This window comes from Rhinolophus ferrumequinum, chromosome 27 (assembly GCF_004115265.2).
Source record: "Rhinolophus ferrumequinum isolate MPI-CBG mRhiFer1 chromosome 27, mRhiFer1_v1.p, whole genome shotgun sequence".
Taxonomy (NCBI): domain Eukaryota; kingdom Metazoa; phylum Chordata; class Mammalia; order Chiroptera; family Rhinolophidae; genus Rhinolophus; species Rhinolophus ferrumequinum.
The window spans coordinates 13,198,430-13,212,921 of NC_046310.1; the positions used below are offsets into that span (position 1 = coordinate 13,198,430).

General features: G+C 35.2%; 1 protein-coding gene across 2 annotated transcripts in view; it reads right to left on the bottom strand.

The window, feature by feature from the left end:
* Positions 1-932: 932 nt before the first annotated feature.
* The window catches only part of WDR26 (WD repeat domain 26), a 36,230-nt gene continuing 22,670 nt past the window's right edge, over positions 933-14,492 (bottom strand). For both annotated transcript variants that reach the window (XM_033099459.1, XM_033099458.1), the window contains exons 9-14: positions 11,699-11,818; positions 10,157-10,302; positions 9,761-9,839; positions 9,360-9,489; positions 6,415-6,600; positions 933-3,821 (exon numbers count right to left, since the gene is read on the bottom strand). In XM_033099459.1, the coding sequence (XP_032955350.1) occupies positions 3,796-3,821; positions 6,415-6,600; positions 9,360-9,489; positions 9,761-9,839; positions 10,157-10,302; positions 11,699-11,818 (687 nt within the window). In that variant the 3' untranslated portion in view covers positions 933-3,795. The remainder of the gene's footprint in view (positions 3,822-6,414; positions 6,601-9,359; positions 9,490-9,760; positions 9,840-10,156; positions 10,303-11,698; positions 11,819-14,492) is intronic.

Below are 14,492 nucleotides of genomic sequence, written 5' to 3' on the forward strand. Positions count from 1 at the left end.
ATTTTTGCAACTATAGGGCAGCTACTATAACAATAGCTTAACACTGACAAATCTCAATTAAGTTCACCCTGTTTATAGAAAGTGTCTAAGTGTAAATGCAAATTCACCTCTTCTTTTAAAATTAGCAGTTTATATTAAATTAGACATGGTTTTTGAAATGGAAGTAGTATTTTGGAGAGCAACCCCAAAAGAGAGCTGCTAAAGTCTAAATGTCTAAATGAGAAATTAAAATATAACTAAATCAAGATATTTATACATTTTTGAGATGGGACAAAAAGGATATTAAGAAAAATGTCTTCTTTCCTCCCCATTCAAAAGCAGCCATTCTTCTGCTGTGAAAGAAACTGACATGGGTATGTCCCTTTCAAGAGATGTACGATATATTTACCACTCTGAGCAGAGGTGATAGGGTCAGTTCTTGTGTGCAGGAACCAACATCCTACAAAAGAAAATTTCAAAATGGGGAGGGGTGGGAAAGAAGGGTTTTCTATTAATGTCATGGAACGCCACTCTAGAGGGAGAACACTCCTAGTAATAAAAATCACCATATTACTACTAGTGTGATTTCAGATTAAGAAAATACTGACAAAAATTGGATTTTTTCTCAACTAGCAGGTTATTTTAATTACTTAGTTTATATTTAAAGTTAGGTAATCCCTTTTTTGTTCTCCCACCCACTAAAATGGGCCAATTTGTAGGGACATTTGCAAATAAAATTTCCTGTTTAAACTACTTACCTGGTTTAATATACATTTACCTGGCCAATAAAATTAACAGAAATGTAGCTGGCATGAACACTAATAAAATACAAAACCCCAAACTGAAGCTGCATCCCTCCCAACAAATCCCCCACTGTAGTTGTTTATCACCACCCACACGCCAATCTTTAATCCCCAAATCCAACACTGTACTATTAATAACCAATTATTTGAAGGAAAAAGACATTTAATTCCATACTTGCTCTAGCCCTTAATGAGTAGCAACAACAAAAACATTTTTAAGCACATGGAAATGAGCCTACTAACCTGATTTTTGGAGCCAAAATTCTCCACTCTATTTTGATCTATGTGCAAAAAGTATTGGTACTTTTCAATTTATACATTTGTTAGTATCTTGAGGCTGGTTTGGTAGTTTACTTATATATTCTCACTTTTGACCCTACGCAGACTATAGCACTCTCCCAAGTTTTCAGTTACATCTATGTGTTAGACCGTCCTGCTATCAGGTTGTACCACAAAACCCTAGGTTTCTTCACCCTTTATTTCACCTTTCTAGCCCGTCACTGCGTGGCAAATGCATGGAATAGACGTTTACAGCAAATTGGCACAGCAAAGTACCAGTACATATAGGAAGCTGCCAGTTAAGACAGACCTGGAACCCCAACTCACCTAGCTGCTGCAGAAACCTTTGCATAGTTGTTACTCCATTTTAATGGAGTTATATTTTTGTAAGATGTGCCTCCCTTTAACTCCACGTTTTTAAAGTGTTTTTAACTGTACTTCAGAAGCACTCTGAGAACTCAGATCTAGGGCTTGGGTGGGTGAAGTATAGAATCTGAGTGCCAAATTGCCCCTGATGGGCACAAATCTCAGTGAACATAACTAATGTACGCAAGCGCACTGCAACCAAATTTGTAAACAGCTGTGGAGTTTCTATGCCCACACTTTATCAGGGATGTTCCTGTAGAGTTATTACTGGGGTGTATTAATGGCTTCAGGGTATAATACATGAATCACTTAAAATATGCATCGATTTAACTGTACTGAGGTAAAGAGAAGTTGCCACTTAATTATATACAGTTATCAATGAAGATTTTTATTCAAGCTTAAAGTAAAAAGTAATTTTAGTTAAGAAAAATGAAGTACCAGATAAACTAGAACATAGTTATCTTAACTTAGAAGTATCAAAACAGGAATTCTTGATTCTCTTAAGTGGTGGTCTCTGCAAAATTGAGCTTGAAGAAATCTTTTACACATACCAATTTGATAAAATAATCTGCTGACCACGATCTGTCTTTTTCTCTTACTGTGAGAGCTTTTGGGAGAATCTGTGCTGTTTTAAGGCCAATTGTGTTTTTCTTTCTTCTCCCCTTCCCTGACTTTCCCATTTCTCCCTGCTGCCATCCCCTACTTCCCACCCCCCAATGGAAGAATTCCTCTTCTTTGTGGATCCCGCAAGAGTCTGCTCATGGTAATAATACATTATAGACTTGGCTGGGCCTAACAGGGAACTTGGTACAAGACTTATTCGTCACCAGAGTCTTATTTTGGGGGTATTCCCACTCCTCTTTCCAACATAACAGCTGCAGTCACCATACTTATCCTCTACCAAAAAAGGGAGGGAATTTCAAAGGAGACTAAGGTTGTTGTATTCAGCTGTTATGGGGTTTAAAAGCACAATGTGAACACCAGGCTTTTGGCTTATTTTAAATGTGAAATTCTCAAAATTAAAAGTGCTTTTCCATAAAGGAAACCTTTCCTTAAACTAAAAAGGGACAGGAGAGGGAAAGACTATCCACAGCACCAGTTTAGAATGAGGTTCAGTATGGCAATATCTGAAAAACTGAGAAGGAATATTCTTTAAATTTATGTATTCCTATATGTCAAAATATTAAGGGCAATTAAGAGAAATGACTATGAGGTTTTAAACCCAGTTTAAGTATGTTTGTAACTTGCTGAATTTTCCTAACAAGCTCAATTATACTATGAATTTCCAAAGTGGTTATATCTGCTGATTTCTACTCTCTTGCTAGATCACACCAAAATGATTGCCCAAGTTGAAAACAACTTGGAATGAGCTTTGCTGAAAACCTAAACTGCCCACTGATCTCTCATGTTGGTATATACTTAAAATTCTCTTTTTGAATCTTGAATTTATTCAAGATCAGGTACTGATGTTACTTCAGGAATAAAACAAAAGGGGGAAACCTTCCAAGTGTTACTCTGAATTTCCTGTGTAATGTCCTTCCAAGCACTGCTTCTGACCAGGTCTCATGTGGTATTCCAGAAGAGCATCAGTTACACTGTGTAGCTAAGTCATAGAGGAAACTGTTTTTAAGCTGGTTTAGATTCCAAATGTATACAAATGAAGTCACTTTGATCCTATAAATACTTCTTAATTTATTTTTAAAAAATTGTGCTGTTAACCCTTTTACGGGGCAACAAGCTATGTGAAAAGTACAAAACTTTTTGTCAAATGTAATATTGAGAGTGCTTTTGACATAGTTCACTGGTTCTCATCTGCATCAGAATATACTGCAACACGGGCAAGGCTAGAATCCATGAACCAAGCTGCAAAGATCTCAAGCTAAATAAGGCGGAAAGATTTGGAGAAACAAAAGAAGGAAATTCTTTCCTATCCAATGTATACTCTTCAGACTAATGCACTCTTTCTATCAAGCCTTCTAAACTGTTAAATAAAGTTTTCCAAACAAGCATTTAAACTTCATTACACAGAAGAGCAACAAGAATGGTATCCCACCAGTCAAAAGGCAGGAGGGAAAAAAATATATATACTGAGTTCAATGGGTAAGCCTGAATGTAGCACAGTTCTTCACAACCGATGGGGGGTAATTCAACATGGTGTCCAACAACGTTCTAACGACGTGCTTCATCTCAACTGGTTACTATGAAGCAAGGTGTAAATGTTTGGCCCCAATCGGGCTTCAGAAATGGTTCTTTTTTCATGACGAGCATGTCTGTCCAGCTATCAATCATGTTTGTTTGCACCAAATCCCAAGCCATTAAAATACGACTAATTTAAGTTAAACAGAAGTCGTCTGCTCCAAATTCGCCATCAACTATCCATGCTACTGCATTCCTCTGAATGAAGACAAGATGAAAGGTGGCGGAGGGGCGGGGGGAGAGAGAAGAGAAGGGGAGAAAAAAGTTACCATTAGATATTAGAAAGTTTTAATATCAGCATCATGATATTACAAAATATAATCACATTAAAAAACAATCACATCAAGGGAAGTTCTTGATACTTTCATCATAATGATTAAAAAAACAATTTGTCTACATCATGTCTTAGGCTATTAATATTACAGTCTAAACTCATGATTATTTTAAATATTGGCAAACCCAAATGACTAATCATATTGGAATCTCATGCTTTTAAAATGAACCTTGAAGTAGTTACACAGAATAGAAAAATCTTCATGATAGTTTACAACAGAAGAGAGGAAAGGAAGATCTGGAAGTCCAAGGTAGAACTGTGTATTTAATTCTCCTTTCAATGGCTCAGTTTGAAATTCTGCAATATCACCCTACTCTTCTGTTGCGGGAGGTGGGGGGGACGGGTGTTTGTGTCACAGCTTTATTTATATAATTCACATATTATACAATGTACCCATTTAAAGTGTACAATTCAATAGTTATTAGTATATTCACAGAACTGTACAACCATCAATCACCACAATCACCCCAATCACCCATTAGCATATACAAACCCCCACCCAACCCTCAGCAACCACCAGTCTATTTTCTGTTTCTATGGATTTGCCTACTATTCCATTTCATATAAATGGAATCACAAAGTATGTGCTCTTTGGTGTCTGGCTTCTTTCACTTAGCATATTGTTTTCAAGGTTCATCCAAGATGTACCATGTGTTAGTACCTGAGAGTATCCTATTTTACATACAGTATGGAACTCTAGTGTTATAATAATAATAATAATAATAATAATAAAAGCATATTTTCAAGCAAGGGACAAAGAACCCAGAAGATCTCTGCATAAAAGGCATATAACCAAATATCTAATTATATAGAAGTTGTTTTCCTATTTTAGGTGTAAATGAGAATCTTTTTCAGGGCTATACCTATGTTGCCGAAGCTGAACTGGACCCACATCTTACAGCTGAGCTAAAACTTGGCTTATCCATTATAGTGAGTATTCATGATCAATTAAATTCACCCAATAGCAGCGCAACTCACATTCCACTGCAGTGGAGGCATACACACAGCCTCGAGAGTACGTCTGAAACAAATCCACTTACAGTAAATCTGTTACTATATACCTACTATTTTCCTACTTCTTTAAACCATATATGCTTGTTTGAAGAAGTAACTTTAAAATGACTAATAAAACTAGAAAAGCACATATAATCAGCTACAGATTTACAGAACACCTATCTTCGGGAGTGGGCCTTGAACTCTAACTAGGACGACAAAAGAAGGTAAAGATGTTTGGTTTCAGTTGATTTCCCAGAGGAATGTTAGAATGTCATGTAGTAATCTACAAACACACAAAGGCCCTTCAGAGTTCTGAACCGAGCAGCAGTTCTCAAACTTTTCAACCCACATGCTCTTCACGTTTTTTACTCTCATCTTTGGCCATATATCCTCACCTGCCAGTAAGATCTGGCCAAGTCTTTTACATTTCACAGTTTGTACCACAAGGACACACAAAAAAGTATACAGAATATGCTTTTCCAAACCACGTACGCTACCCTGACAACTCTTCTCTGCTGCGAGTAACTTAACTGAGAGCAGTTGGTCACCTTTCTTCCTTTCTTTCAAAAACACTTAGGTGGGACCCACGGTGAATAAAAAATCTGTTTCTAGGTAAATTACTTCCTTCTAAGCAAACTAAATATTTTAGTTGCTCCATTTGAAAAAAGAAGGATAAGTTATTTACATAAAATTTCTCATTATTTCTTCTCTCTAGTACTGGTATCTTGGTCAATGAAGCTATGTCCTTAACTGTTAGCCTTCTGGCTTTGCGCTTTCTTCATCTCCAAGTATCTAAAAGGAATAGAAAATATCTTTCTATCTGAAGACTTGGCAGCACCCAACAGGGTAATTAGTCTTGCCATGCTTCAGTTTTCTCACCCATAGACATGAGGATAAAACCACTTCTCTTACAGGACTATGAAGAGTTTATGCGCGATAGCATATATAAAGGGCCCAGCATACTGCTTGGCACATAGGTACATGATAAATTTTAGTTCCCTTCTCCTTCTCCATCCATCATGTATAGCTCATGCTAGTATGCTACATGGTGTTAACAGAGGATTATTTTTAAGAAAAAAATCCATAATCAAGATTATTCTCAAATTGTTCAAATTCTATATACTAGCTAGTTCTCATGGGTGTAAAAGTATAAAATGCTTCTTGTATGATGAAGCAAGATTTTTAAAGTGATATTAAATACTAAATAGCTAACTGGATGTAAATGAAGTGGCACCTTCTAGCTTATTCTCCCTACTGTCACCAATGAAACAAAAAATACCACTCTATCTCAGATTAAACTCCTACGATAGAGTAAGATAGTGTACAATCTCTAAAAGAGGGACAAAATAAATTAGATCCCACACTTCAAACAAAGTACTGCTTAAAACTGCTGCAACTTTGTAGTAAGCAGGGCAATACTTCCTCTGGAGAAAATACAGGCATGTTGTACAATGGTGTTACCTTCAATATTCTGGTGGTCTATAAAAGGTGCTGGTCCCCATATTCTAACAGTGCCATCATCTGAGGCGCTGGCCATCATGGATGGAATCTGTGGGTTCCAGCTCACACAGTTTACTGTACGTGTGTGCCCTGTCAGCTCCGCAATTGGCAGTTCACTACGTTTGTGCCAGATGTAAACCTTGTGATCTGAATAAACAGTAATTCAGAGAAAAGTTATGGAGTTGTTATACATTAACAAACCAACTAATTTTAAATTTAATATTCATTACACATAGAAATGACTTGATTATTAGAACTTAAAAGAACAAATCTAACATAGTTTAACAAATTACCTTATGAAAATCCATTTAAATAAAATATACATTTTTCTCCTGTTAAGGTGATTAGCTCTCAAGTCACCACAAAATCTACTTGAAATATTCTGTAATACATGAGTAATACATAACTATAGTCAAAGTCTTTGAATGCAAACAAATGTAGGATAGAGATAAAAATTCTATGGAAATGTGAGGTGACAAAAGCAATATATCCAAATTCAAAAAGAGCAAAAATGAAGATCACAGCGAAATCTTTCCTGGGTGCTTACAATGTACTAGGTACTAAATACTTCATGTATATTATTCAATCTTCACCACCATCATGAGGTGGGTACTATGCTTATCCCCTTTTTATGGGTGGTGACTGAAGCACTGAGAGGTTAAGCAACCCACTCATGGTTAGCAGCTTGTATTAGGTTGGTGCAGAAGTAATTGTGGTTTAAAAGGTTAATAACTGCAAAAACTGTTACTTTAGGACCAACCTAATAAATGGTGGGGTTGGGACTAAAATCTCAAGGTTCTGCTCCAGAATTCAATGGTGAGTCTAGACAACTGTCTCATATCTGCATCGTAAAATGGCTTTGCAGTAAACTATTTATAATCTCATGAAGCAACCAAGAAAACCAAAACCTCCAACAATTTTGGAATAAAACTAATCTTCTAAAAGACCAACCAAATATTAGAGCAGTGGTTCAGAGTGTGGGCTCTGGAGTCAGACAGCCCAGCCCACACCCTCCCTTCTATCAGCGCCTGACCAGCTGTGTAACTGTGGGCACGTGACTATGCAACTCTTCCTCAGTAAGTGGGGATTCGTACTTACCGGGTCATGTTATGAGGACAAAGTTTGTATGTGAAAAAGTGTTTTGAACAGAGACTAGCACATACTAAACATCACGTATTACTATACAAAGTTAGCTAAATGTAAGTGGTGTTTCTTAAACAGAAGGCGGAACCAGGGTAATCAGAAAAGTGTTTGGTCTGAAAGTCTGTCAGTCAACTAGGCGGTCAATGTGGGAGCTTTCAGTGGGTGTGTTGCCAACTGAGGCAACTCGAGAGTGGGGATTTGGAAGGTCCTTGGAATGTATTCCTTACAAATACACGACAAATAGAATACTGTGGCCATCGTGGGAGAGTATACATGCACTATATCCACAAGCTATTCAAAACATTTTTAGAACCATTCTCAACCACCTGAGTCATGAGAATACTAATCTCTTCACTTCATAGTTAGGTTTCATTTTTAGCCCTAACCAGAATATAATGTGGTTTAATTATATTATTCACCAGGCTTAGTTCTCAGTTAGTTTGGACTTTAAAAAAAAAAACAACGGCATTATTAGGAATAATGGTAGCCATACATATGTTTAAGCACTTCTAGGGTATATATTATTTCCAGAAAGGTACAGGGGATTGTGAGGCATAATTCAGAGAGAAAAAAACACATCAGAAGCAGGACTGAATAGAGCATGGAGAAAAAGATCTTAGATTAGAAGGAGCTAAAGAGCAAACAGAAGGCTTAATATACATAGACCACATGAAATTAGAAACCAATGGAGAATCTGGAAGAACATAACATGATTAAACTAACAGGCAAAAAGATTTTTTGACTGGAAAGAAGTGAACTCACAATTGTTACCTAACAAACCACTCTTCTCTCCTCTAAATCTTAACTGACATAGATTATTTTAGGAAAGAAAGAATGGATAAATTCACATGCTTCATGTTAAAATCATCCCTAAATGTCTCTATTTGTTCTAATCCTTTCACACTCTTTACACACAAAGAAAGAACTTATGTGTCACATGATTCTCTTATCTACTGAGATCAGTTTTTTTGGCAAGATGGGATCTCCTTGGAGTATAAAACTGGATTTAGTATTTCAAAAAGTGACTTAAATAGTTTGCTCCTATAGTTCTTAGAACAGTATATTGGGTACTCAAGAAAAACATGTTAAATAAAAAATTGCAATAATTTGCCATTATTTATATTTCTATCACCTTAAAAAGTACACTAACTTTCAATACTGCCTCACTTAACCTGTGCTTGCATATTTTAAACAAGTTATATTTCAAATGAGACTGACTATTTTTGGTATATGCCTGGCTGAAATACTGATGTTGTTAAACTGGAGAATAAGTTTATTCAAAAAAGGTAGTAGAGACAATTCTGTAATTTCAGCTTTTCTGAGACCCTATGAATAATCAAACTGAATTATTCTCTTTGGCCATTAAAGAAATGCTGAAGATCTAACTATACTCAATTCTGTGCAAGTTCAGAAAAAACATCATAATGAACCTTGACGTTTTAGATACTACTAACCTCTAAAAACCACCACTCTCATGAAAAAACAAGTCACCATATGAAAAAGTAATGATTTAATTGAGTCCTGATTTGATGCGTGCACTGAATACACCTCCACTTGGCCAGAACAGCCACTACTGATTTGTGACAGCAGGACTCAAGTCATTCCAAAAATGGGGAAATTAACAGTGTGCTGGATAAATAACTCATACAATTTTTAACATCTTGAATTTGCTTGGAGGCAAGACCACCTTCACAAATTGAGAGAATTACAGAACTTTAAACCCATTGATATATGTGAACTGATAGTTAACACAAATAATTTACCTTCACTGCCGCTAGAGATGAAGTCTTCATTATGGCCTCCAAAACATGAATGAATTGTATAAAACCCTTGCGTGACACCTTGATACTTTCTTACTAAAACTCTGTCTTGCAAGTCCCATAAATGAACTCCCTATAGGCAAAAGAAAACATTAGGTTATTTATTCTACTCAACGCAAAGAATTTAAAAAAGTAATCTGTGACTATCCCTTTGCCTGATGGAACATTTTTATTTATGTAAAATACTAAATTTCTGACAAATTTAGAGTTGATTCTACACACTTAAGGTCAAACATATGCAGTAAAATTTAATTAGTGGAAATATTTGTTTATGTAGATACTAAAAATCACAATTAAAATTTGAACTAAGCTAAATTTTTCTGAAATTATATTAAGAAACTTACCTGAGTTGCTACATTTAACAAAGCTAATCGGCCAGTCTTTGAAATAGTAAAAGACATAATGGGATGATCTTCTTGTACTCTGTAATCAGAAAATAATTTGTAAAAAGCCAACACACCAGGAATCAAGACATTCAAATTACCAAAATATAAAATTTTCTAGCTTAAATGTCACAATTTTGTTTGTAATCATTATAATACACTATATTTCAATCAAGAAAAAGAATTTGAGTTAATGATTTGAGTGACTAAGCATCACCTGACCATCAATCCAAATTACCAAAGAATCAAACCAAAACTAAAATCAATGGAAACTCCTCTTCTGAAAGAGCAAGTCCCACTACACCATTTTAATATAAATCAGACAATTACTGTTTAATAGATACAAAAAATAGTTACATGTTCCTATCTGTAAGGTCCTCGAAGTTATATCCCCGAATTCGCTGGTGTGTATCTGATGCCAGAACAGTCTTCCCATCACTCAAGCACCAAAGACATTGCACTCGCACCCCTTCCCAGGAGTCAAGGAGATTCCCATCTAAATCCTGAGCAGGAGAAAATTACTTTTAACTTCATTACTGAACAGCACTCAGAAAGTGAACAAAAAAACAAAAGAATTCCTTAGAACTATCTTTTTGTAATAAGTTTGTCTTTTCCTGACACTGATCTCAATCTAATTGTTCCATAAGTGTTTTTTCAAACATGAAAATTTGAATGCAGGTCAAATTTCACCACCACAATACCAAAAGGGGAGGGGGGGAACCTCTGTAAATCTGTCTTCCCTTCAAAAACCCACCATACACAGGTAAATACAAAGAAAAAATCCCTATGTTCCAAGTAAAGGTCTCACTACTATTAGAAAATAATTCAAACATTCCTTTAAAATTCATTATACTGGGATTTGTCTTATAATATTCAGAAGTTGTAATATGGAAAAAGATTATTAAAACATTAATTAACACTTTACAGAACTTAGGAATCTGTTATGTCATTTAAAAAAGCTTCAAATTTGTAACATGCGCTACAGATCAAAGCTTTTAGGATCATTAGCTTATTGAATATTCAAAGCTCTGAGGAGCATCCTATTCCCATTTTACAGATTAGGAAACTACCAAGTCCTGTATCCTGAAGGTTCAAACACTGTCAGCAGAAACATACGTGGTCATCTGGTACCAAGGAATTAAGAACCAATGGCTTATAACCATGCTGAGATAATATGACACTAGATTCCATGAGTTTCATGGCCATCTTAATGAAAGAAATTGGTAATTTGTAATGGCTTACATAAAAGCCCTTATGGTAAGTGATCTTTAGCTACAGTGAATGATTTGATGGAATTTATTATCTTGTTTAATTTTAGTCCTGAAAATAAATCTGAAAGTGCCTACTGGCACCATGCCAGGCAGTGATATGCGACATGGAATCGAGATAGGCAGTAATGACACTGTGTTTGTATCACAGTCTACCTTGTCGGCCTTTTTACCTATTACTTATTTTTATCAGAGACCGCAAATAAAGACTGAAAAGTTACCCGGAAGCACTCATCACCACTTTAATTCCTCAAATATTTAAGACAGTCTACTCATGAAATTCAACATCTTTCTTTTCTACATACAAAAAATTGAAAGGGCCAAAATCTCAAAAGAAATTAAATACTAAATCTTTTCATTCCTATATATTAGAAACTTGTCTATAAGAACAAACTTAGTAAGACAAAGTTTAAACGTTTTAATAAATGCAAAGTCTGTACTTTGTACAAAAACTTGAAATGGTTTAAAAAAAGGAGAAAAAACACAAAGTTCTAGAGGACAGTGCTTATCTAGACAGATGGCAAAGGTCTTAATACAGTATATTTTCTAAAAGTCAAGTGAATTCTTTATTTAAACAAACTAAATTTGCTTTTAAAAAAGCAGACATCCAAAGAGGGCACTAAATACTCACACACTGATAGAACTGCCCACGTTGACCTCCAGTTACAAAGCGTTTCCCATCTGGATTCCAAGCCACACTTGTTAAACTATCTTCATGAGACTGGCTCATTTTTGTCCTTAGCTCTCCCGTCTATGAAGAAACAAAACTGTGAATAAGACCTTCAAGATACCCCTCTAAAGGGAATGTGTAAAGAAAAAAATAAAGAATACTAACTGGGATATCTGGTTAGTTTTCCTAATTAGAGAAATAAATTGTTTTAAATTGGCCTTTCAAAAAAAGCTTGTAACTCTAAGAAATTAAAGACTTGAATAAAAATCCAGGGGTTGAACAATGCCTGGCATAGGTGACCCACAGAATAGATATGATGAAATAAACTCCAATAAAACTCATCTTAAAATCAATTACATTCACGAATTAAAACATGTATCTTTTCCCAAGTAAAATGGCAAAAAGCCTAACAAACACCACATATCTATTCCTTCTGAGTTTCCACATAGGTGACCCACAGAATAGATATGATGAAATAAACTCCAATAAAACTCATCTTAAAATCAATTACATTCACGAATTAAAACATGTAACTTTTCCCAAGTAAAATGGTAAAAAGCCTAACAAACACCACATATCTATTCCTTCTGAGTTTCCACTGCTCCTCAGTCCATAGTTCTTTATAAATTTTATTCTAAATATTCCTTGAGAACAAGATTAATGGGTAGAAAAACTATGCCCTTAGTCTAGGCCAAGGGTCTGGGCAGTCTAACTTATGTTAAATTTCATATTCAAGATTCTCAAAATGTAGTAGGGAAGATAGGAAGAAAAATGAAAATTATTTTTCTGATATGTAACTTTATTTCAATTAAAAGTAACAGAAAAGAAAGAGGAATTTTTGTACTGTTTAGCATAGCCATTTTCTAAAGCATTCCCAACTAAGCAAGACTATTTAGTGGTTACAACCTTCAGATATCCTCCTGTTATTTTTTTCTAAGTTATTCAACTTAGAAGGTAGACACATACCATTTAATCTAGTCTTGATTCCATTTTGTTCATGGATTAGAAACAGGATCTGAGAGATTATAGCTGCCCTTGGTATAATAAAAAGTACATGGGCATAATTTTCCTGTGAGAAATGGGTAATCAAAAGTAAAAAAAAAAAAAAAAAAAAAAAGAGTGAAAACAAAGTGTATGATCAGGAAACGGGGCCAAGTAATAAAAGCAGAGAGGGCATAAAAATAGAAAACCAGATGTCTCCCTTACACTGAAAAAAAAATATTCAGCAATCTTAAATCCTTCCCACATATTGTTAACTGCCCTCACCTACTTACTTTTTTGGGCTGCTTAATACGAACAGTTAAAATAAAAGTCTAGAAGCACAAATACACATACAACAGCTAAATCCTCAGCATTTTCTATTCAGGAATTTGTTAATACATTAAGTTCTGAAGGCAGGAATGGTGTTTTCTCCTGTTATGCTCAGGACAATGAGTACATGAGGATATTAATTAGGAACCTACCTAAAAGCATAAAGGAACAATTTGGAAACTGACTAAGAAAGGCCACCCTTTCAGAACAAGTCTATCAAATAATGCATAGTAAAACAACCAGGTAAGCTGGAATATAGTTTAACTGTCCAGCAATTCAAAACTAACTCAAATGAAAACTGCCAGGCACTATAAATTCAGAGTCTCTATTATAGGACTATGACTACATACCTCCTCCCTTTGAGGGGAGAAAAAAAGCTTTAACGAAGAAAAATTCTTTGTCTTTTAGGTCAGATTCCCCTCAGCCTGTTTCACTGAGTGGAAAGCCATCTACTCTGTGCCTTGCACCCCTCTGAACCCAATCCCCAGTACAACACTAGTTTGCTAAAAATGGCATCAAGACATTTTGGGAACTATTGGGGATTTTTGATTATGAAATGAATACTAGATAGTAGAGAATTACAGTTAATGTTCTTAGATAAGATGATGGTTCTATAAGAGAATGTTGTTTTTTTGGAGATATGTGACTAAGTATTTAGGGGTAAAATATCCTACCCGTAACTTACTTTCAAATGCTTTGGATAGGGATATATGTGTAAGTATGTATACATGTTTGTATACATACACAAAATATTAATAACTGTTGAGTCTAGGTGGGCATACAGCTAGATCATCACTGTACTCTTCTTTGAATTTTTCTTAATATTTAAAAATTTTCCAAAAAAGCTGGGGTTGAAATATAAATGTCTGAGCAGTAAGAAAACCTTGGATATAACAGCAGAACTAGAATTATGGCATATCTTCAGGTCCCTCTTATTAGTCATTCTATCCTCTAGCCCATTTTTATAGCTTGTCATTTCTATTGCGCTTCATCTTCATCCTCCTGGTAAAAATCAACTTATTTACAGGTTCCCAGACTCAAAACCCTATCCTATCAATTGATACTTTCATACCCAAACCATAGTCCGGACCATTCCCTGGCCTAAGGGAATAAAAAAACAAAAACCATCACCTAGCCAGTCAACTTAGAGAAGGAAACTGAAAATTTTTTCTTTAATCACAACTATAAGGTTTCCAAAACAGTCTGTAGACAATGGTGAACTTAATGCTGAGTTTTTCTAAAATGGAACCCTGGATAAAATTCAAGTTTTCATTTAGCAACAGTAATAAAGTCCTTAACAGTAAGTTACCATTTAAATTTACTACACTAGATCAAAATACTAAATATAGACAAGGAGATGGTACGATTGCCATCAAAATAGAAAATTTAGTTTAATGCTGATATTTTCACACTTGAAAAGTAACTTCCATGTACAGTTATGTAA